This window comes from Lepisosteus platostomus, chromosome 14, assembly GCF_059453375.1.
Source record: "Lepisosteus platostomus isolate fLepPlt1 chromosome 14, fLepPlt1.hap1, whole genome shotgun sequence".
NCBI classification, from domain to species: Eukaryota; Metazoa; Chordata; class Actinopteri; order Semionotiformes; family Lepisosteidae; genus Lepisosteus; species Lepisosteus platostomus.
The window spans coordinates 6,145,952-6,163,081 of NC_142624.1; the positions used below are offsets into that span (position 1 = coordinate 6,145,952).

The 17,130-nt window shown below is 41.1% G+C and overlaps 1 protein-coding gene across 1 annotated transcript in view; it reads left to right on the forward strand.

Annotated features, from left to right (window-relative positions):
* usp40 (ubiquitin specific peptidase 40) overlaps positions 1-15,876 on the forward strand; it is a 34,628-nt gene extending 18,752 nt beyond the window's left edge. The window contains exons 17-31 of the mRNA XM_088606721.1: positions 697-757; positions 1,576-1,629; positions 2,630-2,718; positions 3,982-4,068; positions 4,163-4,199; positions 4,566-4,630; positions 5,092-5,166; positions 6,243-6,366; positions 6,638-6,717; positions 7,093-7,211; positions 8,635-8,700; positions 9,770-9,980; positions 11,989-12,084; positions 13,320-13,411; positions 14,161-15,876. Coding sequence (XP_088462847.1) covers positions 697-757; positions 1,576-1,629; positions 2,630-2,718; positions 3,982-4,068; positions 4,163-4,199; positions 4,566-4,630; positions 5,092-5,166; positions 6,243-6,366; positions 6,638-6,717; positions 7,093-7,211; positions 8,635-8,700; positions 9,770-9,980; positions 11,989-12,084; positions 13,320-13,411; positions 14,161-14,275 — 1,371 coding nt within the window. The 3' untranslated portion in view covers positions 14,276-15,876. The remainder of the gene's footprint in view (positions 1-696; positions 758-1,575; positions 1,630-2,629; positions 2,719-3,981; positions 4,069-4,162; positions 4,200-4,565; positions 4,631-5,091; positions 5,167-6,242; positions 6,367-6,637; positions 6,718-7,092; positions 7,212-8,634; positions 8,701-9,769; positions 9,981-11,988; positions 12,085-13,319; positions 13,412-14,160) is intronic.
* Positions 15,877-17,130: the final 1,254 nt, after the last annotated feature.

Here is a 17,130-nt window from a genome sequence, read left to right on the forward strand (position 1 = left end):
TTTCCCCCAAAAACAATATTGTACTTAACTCCCCTTTTGAAAGTGTACGCCATCTTGTCTTGCCTCGCGTTCGAGATGTGACGTTTGGCGCAGTATGTGTCTTTTAGGTCTCTAGGTCCTGGACGTAGAAGACGGTTAGCGGAATGGTAGGATAGCCTTTGACGTTCACTCTGGCATTTTGACCGAAGGAGAAAGACGGGCGAAATGGCTTCCATTTTTTTTTATGCTTTCATGACTTCAAGAAATGACTAGACAAGATTGGTGAATTGAGTCAACCACATGAGAAAGATGGCCTAATGCCTTCCTCTTATTTATAATACATGTACCTATGAAAAATAAGAGCCACCTAGCCATTTAGACATTTCAGGATTATCTGCTTATTATTATTATCATCATCTTTCTTACATGTTCATAGGAGTGCTGAGCAACATGATCTGATCTGTTTATTCATTCTGTTTAACTCTTAATAAAATGAAGATGTGCCTTTGAATTGGGCTGTATGATTAGAAATAAACAGTGAATGATGCAGTTGTACAGAACGCTAGGTAAAGAAATATTTTGCTTTACTTAATACTTTGCTAAGCGTTCTGTGGTGTAGTTTTATAGGTGATAAGTAGTTGGTGAATTATTTGCTTATGAGAGATGGAGGGAGCGTAATTCTCAATTTGTAAAGTCATATTTGGCTTTGTGTTGAAGCTGCTGTCAGAGGTTAAACTGAAGGCCATGGAGGAGCTGTGTTTACAGGACCAATTATTAGGTAAGACTGGAGAAAACATCTGTGAAGACAGCACAGGGTGCCTCAGCAGTAGACAATATCACTTGTTTAACATTGGTAAATCTGATTTAGTACAATTAAAGAATAATACACAATTCACAATTCTTTGGTAATGAACAAACACAAGAACCCTTTTCTGTCAATGTGACTGTGAAAGTAGTGATTATTTATTGAAATAATGTCAAGTCTGACGTAAGTCACAAACCCACTGCTTGAAAATTGTGTACAGAATCCCAGTGCTGACACACTGTAATTTTGGTGAATGAATAAATGTAGTCCGTTCTCAGGAGCGGCAAGGTGAGTGATTTGCAAACAGAGCACGTTATTACTGGCTCTTTGTTCAGTTCAAAATAAGGTGCAAAACCCTTAAAAGTATGTTTGGATGTGGATTTCCTAGCAGGAAGGGGGATCTGCATGATAGCACATTTATTTCAGCTTCAGTAATTAAAACTGAAACATATTCCAAAAATTCAAACCCAAATCTCGGTTCAAATGAAATTCTTTAGACGACCAAAACCAGGTTTTTAGTTTTCCAACATTGGCAGTGTTGCATTGTAGCAATGCTTTTGGGCATACAATCGCCACAGAGTGATGTAAGTCTGATCTACAGTATAGTTAGTTTTGATTTTTGCCTCGCACCAGATTGCCCGTCAAAGTGACTGTGACCTCTACATGAAAAACAGTTTTATGATCGCAGCATTTTCAGAACACATGCCGTCTGACCTTCGTTATCCATCTGAGAGTGTGCGCCTTGTTGTTTTGTTCACCTTTCCTCAAAAACTGCTTCCTCTTCTCTCCAGGAAGCGAGTGCTGCCTGAGACAGGCTGACAACAGCGGCAAACTCCTGCCCCCAGGTATGCCTGCACAGCTAAGATCACTTTATTGGCCATATACGATTTCTTGCATTAGGAATTTGTCTCTTCACATACCACGGCTTGCTCTCCATGAGACACACAGGCGAGGAGAGAGAAGCTTGGGATCGGAGCGAAGGGTCAGTCATTTATACGGCGCCCCTGGAGCAGTTGGGGTTAAGGGTCTTGCTCAGGGGCCCAACGGAGTAGGATTCCTCTTCCACCTGTGGAATTTGAACCAGCAACCTTCCAGCCACAGGCGCAGATCCTTAGCCACAGTGCCACAGCAAATACTAAGAAAACAGTGTGCCCCATCAGTGGGCTCACTCTTGCTTCTGAGTTGAGTTCTGCACGGGCATGAAAATGAAGCCTGAACCCGGCCTATACCCGAGACCTGACCCAACCAAGCCCGAATGGTACTGCCCTTTCCTCCTCGCCCAGCATTGAGGGTTCGGATGTCCTGGGACCCGCCTAGCACCTGCCTAGCACCAGGTCACACCTGAATAAGGCTCCACGGCCAAAACTTTGTTCTCTTTCTTCTTTTTTTCAGCATGGAATAAACCTATTACTTGTTCCTTTGCAGCCTACGCATGCTTGACGCAGCTCCCCACCTGAACTACTATGGTTGCAACAGGCTGAGAAGCGGCACAGAATTAAAGTAGCTGAAAATCGCAGTGCTGTAGCCTCAGGTTCTGTTCCGAACCTGTGGTGCTGTCTGTGTGGAGTTTGTATGTTCTACCCATGTTCATGTGGGTTTCCTCCTGGTGCTCTGGTTTCCTCCCACAGTCCAAAGACGCACAGGTAGATGAATTGGCTCCTGGGAAAATTGTCCCTGGTGTGAGTGTGTCTGTGTGTCCTGTCCAGGGTGTATCCTGCCTTGTGCCTATTGCTTGTCTGGATAGGTTCTGGCTCCCCCTGTACCTTGTATTGCATAAATCGGTTAGAAAATGGAGAAAATGGCGATTGTTGTGATGTGTCGCATGCTGTTCTGTTGTCCCCACAGTGCGGGAGGATATGAGTATCCGTGAGGCAGGGGTGAAACTGATGAGCACTTTGTCCCTTTGCCCAGGCCCAGCACCTGGACCACAACAGGTGGGTCTCCCCAGACACATTGAATACAAAGCTTGCAGAATCTGAAATAATTTGAAAGATTTACATAGCCCAGATGGCTAAAGATAACGAAAAGTAAGCCATTTTCTTGAGCCCAAGGAGGGCTTGATTTAAGTTTTTAACACTTAGATTCTGGAGGAATATTAACAGAGAATAGGATGCTCTTTTGCAACAAGACCAGAGAAATTTTAACAGAACCTTTTATAGTTCAGTTAAAAAAAGCTGTCCATGTAAAAACAATATTGGGCACTGCTATTCAGATTTCACCACATTTAGCATAAAACATTACAAATTTAAGAGTTTAAGCTTTTTAAACTGCTGGAACAGCAGTGACTTTAAAAGGGATATAATTTTGTCTGAGGCACTGCAAATAATTTCAGTTAAACAAAAGTGCCGAACAATGTGGTAATGTCCAACACAACTCCGTCCCCTGGTATTGAACCCCAATGATTTTGTTAAAATAGAATTGAAAGTGGGGAAAATTAATAACATCAAATGATACATACTTCAAAGAAACTATTAATCACCCGAATAAATTAGCGAAAAAACACTTGGTGCTAGTCAATGTGGCAGTTGTTGGACGCAGTATAAACTAGGGTAGGTGTCTCTTGGGGATGTTTTCAATTGTTTTCCTTTTATGTAGTTTCACACTAGAGTAAGACTTCAGGATCTTCCTAATAAAGATATTGAAAAGAGGGCGATTTAAATAAGCCTGTGCAGTCAGGTGTGAAGATCAGAGTTCTTAACATTAGATACAGAATGTTGATTTTTAAGATGTTTAATTAAAAAGCTTCTCTTTTAATGGCCAAAGAACACACCTGGCAGCACCGTACCCCTGTGATAGCTACATAGCTAAATAGATACATACTTTATTAATCCAGTAAGGGAACTTGCAGTGCATCAGCAATTAGGCACAATCACACAGCACAGTACAACTTAATAATGCAATAATACATTTATACAATGTACAAAATACAAAAATACAGTCAGTAAGAAATGCAATAAAAATGGAGTATAGAGAATTGCACACAATACAAAATAAACCAGAATGTACAGTGCACAAAGAAAATGTATCGCACAGTATAGATGTATGGCACAATCCACAAGCATATTACACAAGTGTAAATATATATGACACAATTATAGATAAATTACCCAGTCCACGTGGGGTGTGTGTGTGAAGGAGGATAGGATAGTCTGACCAGGGCTTGTTGCTGTGATATGCTCTCCTTGCTTGTGTTGCAGCTGTTTCTCTACTTCACTGTTGGCACAGATCCTCCAGCTGGGCCAGAGATGGAGATAATCGTTGAGGACACAGTCACTGTTAAAGAGGTAGGGGGCACAAACTATACCTCACCATTCCCAGCATTTTGACTGGCGAAAAAAACTGGCCAAGCTTTCTTGACATAAACTCTTCTTATTGCAGTGCCTGAAGCTCATGTTGAAGAGGGCAGGACTGGAAGGTAAAAAGAAAATTGTTTCTGATGTGCAATTCAAATGCGTTGAAATGAGTTTGTTTTTTTTGTGTGCGATTTCTAGCCCTTAGTTTTCTTCTTCCCAAAAGATATCAGTCGGCTAAGAATGCCTTCATATGGGCTTCTCAACATAATTCTCCACAGGGCCAAAGTAGTAATATATTATGACTTGTTTCACAAGGTCTTCTGTAGCTTTTCCACAGACACTTTCGTATTTATAATGCAAAAACAGATTATGTGATTTAAAAGGATTGTGTGATGTCTTTTGCAATTATGTCTTATGCCTCAGCACTCTTCACTTATTCTAAATTACCGATCTTGATGTGCCTGTGTGTATGGTCTTATTCTTTGCAGGGGAATGTTGGCACCTCAGAAAGGTAGATTGGTGCTATGAAATTGGTGATCCACTTAATGAAGAGGTGAGTACATACGTCATGGGTTGCTGAAGTAGCTGTTTATTCTTTAGCTGTTTTTACATCCTTCATTAGATGGAGAGAAAGAGATTAAGTATTTTCACTTTTTAGTTTATTCTGATGACTGTTCATGTTCAGTGAACTAATCTTGAGCAATATGTTAGCTCAGACAGTTTGTTCTTTTTAAAAATGTCTTGGAATACGCGAACTGCTTTGGGGGCAATGTATAGTTTTCACATTCAGCCCAGCATGTATGATTAATTCTTCCAGATGCCACTTGAAAAAATTAAGACTCGTTCTCTTTTTACCCTGCTTTAAGTGTCGCCATAATTAATAACAGAAAGGAAGACTAGGGTGTTCATACAATGTACTAGTGGGTAAGGCAAATCCGGTACAGGCTGTGAAGCACACAGGTGTCTTGGCCTCTGTCCCACCTGTGTTCAGGTGTATTTCCTCCTCTTTTCCAGGACACCACACTCGCCAAACTGAAGGTCAGAAGTGGAGACACCTTGGTGGTCACAGAGGGCCGCCTCCCACCGAAGGTAGATAAATTCCCTGGGGAAAATAAGTTCCTCATCTGCCTCACTCTAGCAGCGCTTAGTCCTGTCCTTTTCTAAACGAGTAACACAGGAAGTTGCAGCGCGAGTCAGTGCCTAGTTAAAAGACCTCCCATAAATTATGTTCCTCTCGGTGTTGCGGCATATATTTACATACAGAACCAAAAGGGGGTTTTGTGGCAAAAGACTCATTTAAACATCAACATGAAGTATGAATTCTGATGCCCAGCTATATGAGAATGTAGCTCATACCTTTGTTAGTCTAAATAAGGATTCCAGTACCGTGGTCTGCACTCATCTTGTACTTATTTAGAAGCTGCCTAAGTTTAGACCATAGCCTGGACCGGCCTCCAGATCAAGCTCTGTATACATTTAAATATGACAAGGTTGTCATGCTTTTCTGAATAGGATTCCCCCTGTTAAGGACTGGTTATTCAATGAAGTCAATACACGATCCATTATAGTTAAGAACACCTGAGTGATCAAATGTAAAAGGAGTTAAGCTTGTGGTTCTGTAAGGCCCTAGTTTTGCTATTATAACATGTTACAATGACCTTTCTGAAAAAGTAATTGAGATGATTCCACAGGAAGATGAAAACCCAATTTCTTTCACAATGAAGCAGTGCCATTTTCTATTTCATGTCCTTGATCTTAGGGAGACGATGGTATTCTTCATTTAAAATCTTGACTGTTTGGAATCTCTCTCTGTTTGACTTACTGCTACAACCCCTGTACTGTGGTTCTGCGCCACCGATCCACCTTTTGACAATGGATACGTTGGGCACTAATTGTGACCAGCATGTTTCTCAGTGGCATCACTGCCAGTTTCCAAGTGCCCCGTAGGTCTTAGTTACCTATGTTCAGTGCCCCAACTATCCAGCTTCAGCATTGCTCAATGATCCGTGCATCACATTTCGGGAAACGCTGAACGCAGCCGGCTAACGAAATGGCCTAGGTGGAATCGGCAATCTGTGGATTGTAGGGCTCGGTCACACCACACTCTGAACAAGAGTGAGCATTCCCAAATCCCTGTCACCTTCTCCTCCTCTCCCATGCTGCAGGGCTTCTTGAGGTTACCGGTCTGGCTATATGGAGAGCCGAGCATTTCCTTAAGCCAGCAAGACCCTCAGATAAATCATGTTGCGGAGCAAATAGGAGAATTGTCATTGGGCACTTCCACTGCAGGTAAGAACTCACTTCAGGAACTCCTGTTGAAACTTTTAGAACATCTGTATCCTGAAAGTGCTTGTAGCTGTGAATTAAGTGTTTTTAAATAAGAAAGCAATTTAAATTGTGTTTCCAGGTTGTTATTCATTGAGGATTTTAAGTTACCTTTAAAACCTAGTGGATTGTGGCCTCTAGGAACAGGAGTGAATAACTATGCTCTTGGGGATCTATGGTGGTCTAATTGAGGAGTGTTGGTCAGAACTGTGATGAGATTTTCTTTGGTCTGTAGACGCATTGGAATTGCATCTTCAGTTTATGGGACTTGTTGAGATCTCAGGAGAAGCCAGCCTGGAAGATCTCAAAATGCAGGTATATCTTACTTTGAAGCTGATGGAGATCTATAGGGGGTACAAGCCTATCAAGTACATCATTAAACAAACAGACCTCACTGTTACTTTGTTTTTTTAATGGCAGTTAGACTTTGCCTTTTGCACACTTTTCAACTTTCCTGGTGGAAAAAAGCACAAAAGAATTGTCTGGTCGGTAGCAAACTATTAATTTGGCATTTAACCAACCTTTTCAAGGTACACACATGATAGAAAACGGCATGCTTGTAGCATCCATTTTATTTTTAGTTTATATGTGGATCCTGTGATGTGTGTGCAAAAACTATTGCAAACCAGTGGCTGAAGTGAAATAAGTTCCACAAATTGTATTTCCTTGCTTTGTTTGGGTATGTCGCAGGTCATGACCTTGCCAAACTTCCAGAATCTGTGTGTGCCATCATCCGAATTTCTCCGAGTCTGGGTGCTGGAAGGCAAACGACCAGCCAAGATCCTCAGGGGAAACCAGCAGCCGATCAAGTAAGTGGCGTTTTTCAGGAAACACCTGGATGAGTCAACTACAAGAAAGTCAAAAGATCTAGAAGGGTCGAATGCCCTCCTCTTGTAGTGTTTTTTTGGCTCTTGGTCATGTTATAGTGTGCACACACAACACCGGCCATAGTTTGATTAAAAGACCACATTTTTTTTGTAAAGTTTAATATAGGCTGTACAATGTTGCAAGACGCTACTGTATCGCTTCCTTCTTCGTTTTATTGTTCCAAGCGTGTCACAGCAGTACCGTGGAATGGAGGTGGCACTGAGAAGCAGTGGTTAGGGTTCTAGACTCGGAACTGAAAGGTTCAGATTTGCAGGTTCAAATCCCAGGCAGGGCAGAACTGCTGTTGTACCCTTGAGCAAATACGTCAGCCAGCTTTCTGCAGGAATATCTGCAGATGTCTAAATGGGTACAAATATGAGTTAATGTGGATGAAAGCATTAGTAATAAGCAAATAAGTTAGTAGTAATAATAATCCATACTATAGTAAAGGCAGAGCACAATAGTCAGATGCTTTTTATTTATGGAAACGGGCAGTTTCCCATCTTCTAATTCTTCTAATTCTGGTCTCCTAACTGTCCCCCAAGCCTGTCTACATTGTATGGGTGACAGGGCCTTCTCCTGTTATGCCCCCAAGCTCTGGAACCCTCTGCCCAAGGATATCCGAGAGTCACCTTCTCTAAACTCCTTCAAATCCAGACTCAAAACCTTCTTCTTCAGAAAAGCCTTTACTTAACTGGTTCCATTCTTTATCCCTCCACTCCTATTTTACTTTGTACCACCATCCATAGTCTCCTCTGTGTATTGTAATTGTGTTTTATCTTGTGTGTTCTTTTTATTTATTGTTGTTGTCATTCTGTGAAGCGCTATATAAATAAAGTTTATTATTGTTATCTTATTATTGCTCAGTGCTGCAGGAAGATTGTTTTTCTCTTGAATTAAGGCATCTGGTTTTCATCTGGTGATTTAAATACACATAATTATTGCCCTTATTTAGTTTGATGCCATTTTGCCTAGCAAATATAACTTGCACATTGAAACTTTCAATGCTAGCCTCCTACAGTTCCTGAATTCACTATTTTCCATCTTCAGAGATTGTCCCGTGTTTCAATAACACGTCCTGAAATCGTCTTCTGATGTTGCTGTAAGTCACTTATATCCAAATGGAAGATGGCATTCTTTGTTTTCTCATCATCCTCTGGGATACTGGCTGGTCATCCTCATTCCACTTGACCAGCCAGTATCTTAATAAAGTCTTTAAGCTAATTTAGTGCCTTTCTTGTGGTTATATTTTCTTTTTTCCTCCAGCACGATACAATATGAGCCCAAGATGGAGCAAAGTACACATAGGTGAATCTAAAACAGCCTTTGATTGAAGGTTTCCTCTCCCTTTTTTTAATTAAACAGCACTTTAAAATTAGGAAGTGGGACTGAAATCTGTGTCCAGCGTCTTTGCAAAGAAGAAAACCTTGGGTAAGTTATAAACATTTTTAAAAAGCTGCTTTCATTAAACTAAGAGCTATAAAATTGTTGGTCTAGACCCAGGCTTAATAATTGTTATAGAGTATTTGTGTATTTGCACGTACTCAGTATACAAGAATATTATCACAATTATATTTGTGAAATTGTCCTTGAAAACTAACCACTTTTCTAGGTTCTGTTTTTAATCTACCGTGCCGGTAAATACCATTGTTTTGTATGTAAAATTGAGACTTTTAAGATGTCTTCATTTTTATTATGAATAAGACAGCTATTTTTTTAGCTCATGAGAGGCAGCACTATTTTCCACTTTTGGTCAGGATGTTGCAGAGATGTGATCAACACAAAGAATTAAATGCACCTTCTTTTTTCTTTTTTGGCGCACCTGTATTTCACAGGTTACTTGGCCATCTGTGTGTTGCTAGCATAACGCAAAACTAATACTTTATTTAGAATAAAAATCCTGAACACAACAATTACCTGTTAGTGTGTGGTATTGAATAATAGAGCACTGAGTTCGCTTGATGGAAACAATTTTTTTGAAAAACCAAATTAAGCTTTCTCCATTCATGCAGCTTACTTTTATATTATGATCTTTCCTTCATCTAAAGATTTTTCTTAACTGTATCACTAGGAGTGTGTGGTCATGCCGAAGTAAGCTGTTGTAAAATGAGATTCTGGGTGCTCTGGGTTCAATTCTAGACCTGGGGTGCTCTCTGTGTGGAGTTTGCATGTTCATCCCCCATGTTAATGAGGTGTTTTCTCCATGTGCTTTTGGTTTTTCCCCCCCAGTCCAAAGACATGCTAGTAGGTTAATTATCATCTGGGAAAATTGGCCCTGGTGTGTGGGTGTGTGTACTGTAGGTCTGATTCTGTGTCTCTGCCCTGCGATGGGCATGCGTCCAGTCCAGGGTGTACCCTGTCTTGCGCCCATTGCTTGCCAGGAAACCTGTATTGGATAAAAAGGTTTGAACGTGGTTGGATGATACGTGTTTGTTTTGCATAGCATCACAGTTAGGTTGTATTCGGAAAGCCAGTGTTATTAACCAGTGCCCTGTGGTAGTCTTAAGGAGCTGCTTCTGAGAGTGCAAATGGGCGTGCCGGCCCAGCGCCAATACTACCCGGCTGAGGAGCTGGTATGGGACACGGCCAAGGAGAGCACAGCCCGGGCGCTGCGCCAGGCCATTGCCAGCCATTACGCGCTGCCCCTCGACAAGGTGGAAGTGGCCAAATACTTCCCAGACAAGTACGAGTGGATGGTGGTGTCCAGCTGGGTAAGACGAGACCTGCGGTTCTGGTTTCCACTGTAATGCGTCGGTCAACTGCTTTTGTCCCTTACATTGTGAGATTAGGCCAGCCCGTCTTCTCAATATTCTCACATTTAGACTGTGCACGGAAAGCAGATGAGATGCTCCTGAGCCCCTCTGTTAATTCCATATCCATTTGATTCCTTCCATGCATGCAGGCCTGCCTGTCTGTATCTAGTCTGCATGATCTCCTCCTGTTCCCCCTGGGTTCTCTCTGATGCTCCAGTTTTTTTCGCACAGACTACATTGTAGTGATGCGCGGGTTGACTCGCACCCATGGGGGCGGGGGTGGGTTTACTCGGGGGGTCGGGCGGGCCCGGGTTCGTTTCTCACAACCGGCGGGTGGGTGCGGGTCCCCCCAAAAAAACACCAAACCGCGCGTCACTGTTCCATTTGATTGTATAGCATTACGCAAGGGGGGGGCTTGTTCAGTGTTAGCCTGTGTAGTCCTAGCTGCTCCGGCTGCCTGGGGACGAGCCACAGGTGTGAGGGCTCTTTAAAAGCACACTGGACACCCTCCCCTCCGGGAGGGACGAGCAGGGCCACGTCCACCGGCAGTCCCGGATTGTACTCGGGCGTAAGGCTGCTGTTTTTCCATCGTTTTTCTTTTTTCTTTTTGCCTGTCCCGTCGTGTGTCTGGCTGACCTTTTTCGCACGTCGAGTTTAGATTTTGTGCTGGCCCTGCGCTCCCTGCTCTTCCAGGCTGGAATCCGGTTAAGTCCAGTCTGGTCACCAATGCGCTAAGCGGTTCTTTTTCCTCCCCAGACTGGACCCCGCAAAATAGGGTAGGCCCAGTTTGGATGTCAGGGTGTACAGTGACGCATTTTTCTTTTTCCTTTTTATTATTGTTTTTGCCCCCTTTTTTGTGTCATTTTCGGGTTCTTGCTAACCTCACACCGAAGCCTCCATCCCCTCAGTCGGGGCATCGACACATACCAGTGCTTTAAAATTGTCTTTTAATGCAGGGGGTGCTTCACACATGGTGAGTTTTGGTCCCAGTATTGGCTGGGAGAAATATAACCAAACAGGCCAAGTGACCTTCTCCCATTTGTGATCTTACTGCTGTTCAGTTTTTTTTTATTTAGACCTTTATTTTCAAAGAGGCTTCAGGTGAGAACGAACAGCCCCCAGCACCCCCTAATCACTGCTCAGCACCGCTGTCGAAACTTTGGGACCTAGGTGACTGGTCTTGAAACTAGAAGAATAAGTCTTAGTAACAGGTTTGGGACAGCTTTGTGCGTCAGTCTGGAGAAAGAAAGCTGCAGAGAATGGGTCAAGATTAGATCTGGCACTGACAAATTAGGGATTTTGAGTAGAACATAAACCCAAAATCACAATAGTCAGATTTTACCCTATAACCCTTATAAGAAAAACCCTATTAATCTCTCATAGTAATTCAAGATATTTAAGTATAAAAGTAAATAAGACGACTGTATAGGCTTACTAACTTGCTATCATAGGTGTGCATGACAAATGTTTCACAGAATAAAGCATTTTCTTCATTTTTTTTTTTCCATTTTCCGTGGAGCCACCACGTTAAGTTGACACTTCGTGGGCTATAAATCGACTGTTTTTGTTTTAAACTTGGAAGCACAGACGCAGGACTCCTGTCAGTGACCTCTTTTCCCAGCATTCAAGTTCCCTTTTCCCAGCCTCAGCTGCTTTTATCTGTGATTCTAACCAGCAGCGTCCAGCTTACGTCTGTTAAGTTACTTTGCGAGCTTTTTGATTGACTTTGTGGCTTTTCACATACTGTATTTGAAACTTCCAAAGTTAAACTTTCATTATTGCACATTCTTTTGTAGCTGTATGGCCAGAAACAAATTCTTTCAATTTATAATGTACAGGTTACCTCTGGGGAAACAAAGGTTTGAAAGTGTTTACGAAGTCCACAGGCTGCACACGCACAGTGAAAAAATCATGTTGTGCACCAATCGCCTTAAATTACAGTAGGTGCTTGTTTTGTTTTTTTCAGAGCCAGCAGGTATCCAAACGTAAGAAGAAGAAAAAGTTAGAGAATTTGCTGGGGGCACCTTTTCACCTAAAAGATGGGGATGTCATAGGGGTCAAGGTAATGTTCTGTTTGAAATTCATCCAGAAGCATTATGAATGTGTCCAGGGACAAAGCTATCGGTAATGTAATTTAGCTGTACTAATTTTTATACTTCTATTTTCAGTTCTTTGTTAGAAACTGCAATAGCAATTTTTTTTCTGTTGTCATTCCTGCTCATAACACTTCTTTCTGGCAGCATTGTGGCATGGTTGTTAGCGTTGCTGCCTCACAATAATGGGCCCTGGGTTTAGTTCTGGATCTGTGGTGCCATGTGCGTGGAGTTTGCATGTTGTCCCCGTGTTTGCATCGGTTTCCTCCAGGTGCTCTGGTTTCCTCCCACAGTCCAAAGACGTGCTGGTGGGTTAACTGGCTCCTGTGAAATTTCCCCCTTGGTGTGTGTGTGCGTGCGTCTGTCGAACCACGTGCCCTTAGAAGGAACAGTGTCCCACCCAGGGTGTATCCTGCCTTGTGCCCATTGCTTGCTGGGATAGGCTCCGGCTGACTTAGGAGAAATGGTGAGAAAATGGATGGGTGGATAACCTTTGTTTCTGTTAGTGCAGGGAGAATTCACCTTGTGACCAGTCATCCATTAATTAGCATGATGTCACCTAATTCACGTCTTTGTTAGGGAAGTGCAGTAGATCTAGCAATTGCAATAAAGCATTACAATTTAAACAATTCTTCATATTTCTAAGTGTTCTCCAATAACTGTTGATTTTTTAACATTTCTGTTACTTGAACTGCATTGTTTTACCCTAAACATTTTGGGAAATAGTTTTTAAGTGACACATCATTTTAACAGGTTACCTGTGTTTTTTACTTGTGTGCTAACTCCAAAACTTAATTTGTATGTATATTCAAAAATCATGTATGAGGTACAGTATGCTAACTCCAAAACTTAATGAAAGCAAACCTGCTTTACATAATACTTTATATGTATATTCAATAGTTAAGTATTAAGGTTACTTTGAGGTTATTCAACTAAATTGTCTTTTAACTGCTTGAAATTGGCACTTAAAGCAGCCTGATAATGTTTAGTGGAGGCACATTATTGAGCACTTTCAGGCACCTGTGTTAAAAATCGCCTTGATCATTCCAAGAAAGAGAGTGGTTGCTTAATTTGTATTTTAATATAGGTTTCACATCAGCGGTTCTTTATAATAATTATTTGTTCCTGTTTTTTCTTTAACCTGCATTGACCATCAGGGTGCAGAACAGTAGTTAAAAGTAACAAGTGTCTTTTCACGTAACAGAACCTTCTCATAGACCAGAATAAAGACTTCAGCACGCTTCGAGATGACATTGGGAAGCAGCAGCTCAGGCAGGAAGTGGAAAACAAGAGGAAGTAGGTTATTCAAGCCTGTGATCTCCACTCTTTACATTTTACATTGCTGTCCTTGTTACATTTTAGGGGTTTGTAGCCTGAGATGAAGAACATAGCTGTTCCTTCATGATTGATCCTCTCCCATTGTAGTCTTTTGACACTCTATTTCCAAATATCCAAGTATTCCTCACCGATAACAGGCCCACAATATTTTTTAAGTGATTTGGTGCTCCTAAGCTTTTCTAAACTTCATGCGCTTTTCAAACATGAAGAGGTCATTTAGCCTGTCCAGGCTGTTTGGTAGTTGGTAGCTTATCAATCTCTGCATCTCATCCAGGATTTTCAGGAAGGAATCTTGAGTGGCAGCTACCCCACAATATGGCTGGGTAGCTTGTTCCACACTCCCACAACTCTTTGCGTCACGACATGCTTTGTGTTCTCGGTTTTAAATGCACGTCCGCATAGTTTCCACGTGGGCCCTCTTCATTTCAAAGACATCCACTGGGTTGGTTTTATCAGTGCCAATGAGGACCTTGAATAACTGTGCCACATCAGACAGGAGAGATTGGAGGATATGTAGGCAGACTCCCAGTTTGCCCACTGAATGTGTTGAACTGCCTCTTCGCATTTGTAACCTTTCTTATCTTCTTGTAAATGTAGGCTGAGACGATAAAATACTGATTGGAATAATTAAAAAAAATATGAAATGGCACAAATCCTAGAAGAAAGATGCACCAGTCTTTTTTTAGCTCATTGTTATCTCTCTACAGCAGTGGGAAGAGGGTCAGCTTTCAGAACGCAGAGCCTTACCCAGAGAGGAAGCCTTCTGGACGCAACAGGAAGCCCGAAGTTGCCCTTTCCATCAACGTTGGAGTTTTTAGATAGCAGTGACTTCTCATCTGTTAAGGTGTCGACGCATATGATGTGTGTTTGGGTTTTTTTTTTAAAAAAAATCTTCCTTTGGTCGCTTTTCCTGTGTCAAGCAACAATATTTTCCACACTCTCCACCTGGTTTGTGCCTGGCTTTGATCGATTGTGCAGTTTCCCCGAAGAGGTGAAATGGCGCCAACCATAGCAGACGTCCAGATGGATTAGCAGAGCGGTTAGTCTTCTGGGTCACCCTAAACCACTTGTGTTTTTAGGTTAAGGACACATGGACGTTATCGATAAGCTGGGCAAGTACATTGTTCATTTGTTCAGTTAAGGGAAATTGGTCTTTAGGGGCTGATGTGTTTAACTGATCACTATTTCAGGTCTTGAGGAACTGATGATTTAATGATTACTAATGAAAATTGCTGCTTTGGGGCTCCCTAGGGCCAGGGTTGGAGACATAAATATAAGCAAGGCCTAACATTTACAGGTAGCAAAAATTGTAAAGGGACATACCTGTTGATGCAGGGACAGTTTAGACTTCAGGACTCTTCTGGTTGGTCACTCAACGACACTTAAGCAGCTTTTAAATGAACTCTGATAACTCCCTGCTCAAACATACTATAACTATGCAATTAAAGTCGTAGTACAATCTGTGGTTATGAAGTGCTATTATAAGTATTTATCATGTGCTTAATTATGCCTAGTGTTAACATGCTGAGCAGTTTTCCAACACAATTTGACAAACAAAAACAAGTAACTGACTGGTTTCCAGGTGCCAGTTAATTTTGTACCCTAATAGTCATTAGAGATCAAATGGCAAAAGTAGCAGTTGATTAATAGGAATTTAGTTTTTTATGTAAAATGTACATACATGTTAACAACAAGAATCAATCATAAACGGTTGGCTTAAAGATACTACAAACAAAATATTTTGTACTTTAATGACAAAATGTAGGTTTGTCACGTACCTCTGTATTATCTGCTTGTATTGAAGCTTAGGGAGTAGGATGGGATGATTTTAAGTTCGTTTTTTTCTTAATGACAATAAATCCCATTTCAGGATACTCTTTGTGGTGTCTGATCATGTTGTAGTAAGGCTTTGTAAAATCATCTTAATGTAGTTGGGCTGGACGTGAGATTGAGGTATCCAGGCACGCCACATCTCCACAGAGCTTTATGGCTGAAAATGTACATTTAATCGCTGCTCAGTCGACAAGCACATGAAGTGAAAGCAACTGTGGTGCTGGTGCAGGAAAAACAGAGCTCTACTATCAAATGTTTGGCTTGAGAAAATCGTAGGAAAAATGGCTATTTTCTTATTTTTTTACAGATTCTTTCTGTTGTGTAAATAAATGCAGCCTGCTTCAATGTTCTTAAAATGATGTAAAAAATAGATAGAAGAAAGCACAGCTTTGCAGTGGCATCTGGAAGTATGAATTGCCCCGTATTAAACTGCAGTGGCATGCTGATCCAATTGAACATCTCAGGATTTTTCATTTCTTTTGTGAAAATCAGGAAAAAAAATTGATTTACTACAGAAATATGGGTTTTGTTAACGTTTGCATATTTGTTTTATGAAAACAAAATTAAAAACCAATCTGACATTTTTGGAAGAGTCTGTGTGAGGGTCACTGTGTTTTTGAAATGTGAAGGTCTTCCCAGCTTGTTTCCAGCATTAACGGAAGCCTGAATCGGGTCTGTGAGAATCGCCAACTCTTCAGAAATAAGCAGTTTGCCATTTCTTTTAATGAACTGGTTTTGGTGATATATTAAACCCACCAACACCAATACACAATCGTTGGAATTCTTTTACATTCCAATGTGTGCAATTTTTAAAGGACTTTAGTTAATGTACAGTAGTTTGAGTTCATTGCACAAAAATCAAAGCAGAAGAAAAGTATGTAAAGGTGTTCCAGTACATTAACACATCATGTTTTATATTTGGAAAAAAACACCTGCTTGATACTGACTAAATTCCATTCTGGGATTGCTCAACATTGCCTATGGAAAATTCTCTCATAATTGATTTAATGACGTAATTTTCCACTTCTTGACCTGCATGGGTGAAGCATAGTTACCATTCTGAAACAGCAGTGCACCAGCCTTGCTTTACAATACATAGACAAGTTAAACAGGTCAGTTTTTGTTGATTTAGTTTCTTTGGCTCTTCCTAGGCATTCCTTAAGGATTATCTAAAATTTGAAACCCACGGGACAAATCTTTCACAATACCTGCTGTCAATTAATGATGCATCTGCCATGATGTGATTCATTCTTACAGCACAGAAGTCCTCTCTCTCAGAGCTCTTAAATCACGTTGAAATGTTCTCTGAACTGAAGCTGTGAAAGACTCCTTATACAGTACTTGAATTTCTTGTTTCCACCTTCAGCACAGTGAATTTCTGCTTCCCCCTCAGCAGTGTTTACATGCATAATAAATCAGAATTAAATCCTTAGTTATTGTACAGCATGTATCCCTGACTTTCACCTGACAGGTATTTGTACTTTAAAATCCGTGTAAAAATAACAGGAGATGCCTAGGTATGAGCAGGGTACAGCTGCAAACAGATTTTATTTCCAAATAGTTTATCTTGAACATGGTGCAATTTCCTGTTTTAACACGCATTCCTAGTACCATGCTAACATGTGTTTTCATGTTTTCTCCATTTCCAAGAATGGTGGTTGATTACATTTTCTTATGAAAGCAGAAGAGATTTAGAACAACTGCTGCTATCTCTTAGCCCTCCTGTAAACACACACAATGTTTTAGACTCACCAAATGTAATTTTAAAATAATTTGACGCATGCATTTCCTGTTATTCAAACTATTTCTACATTTTTTACATCTCTAATCAGCCACCAAATTCT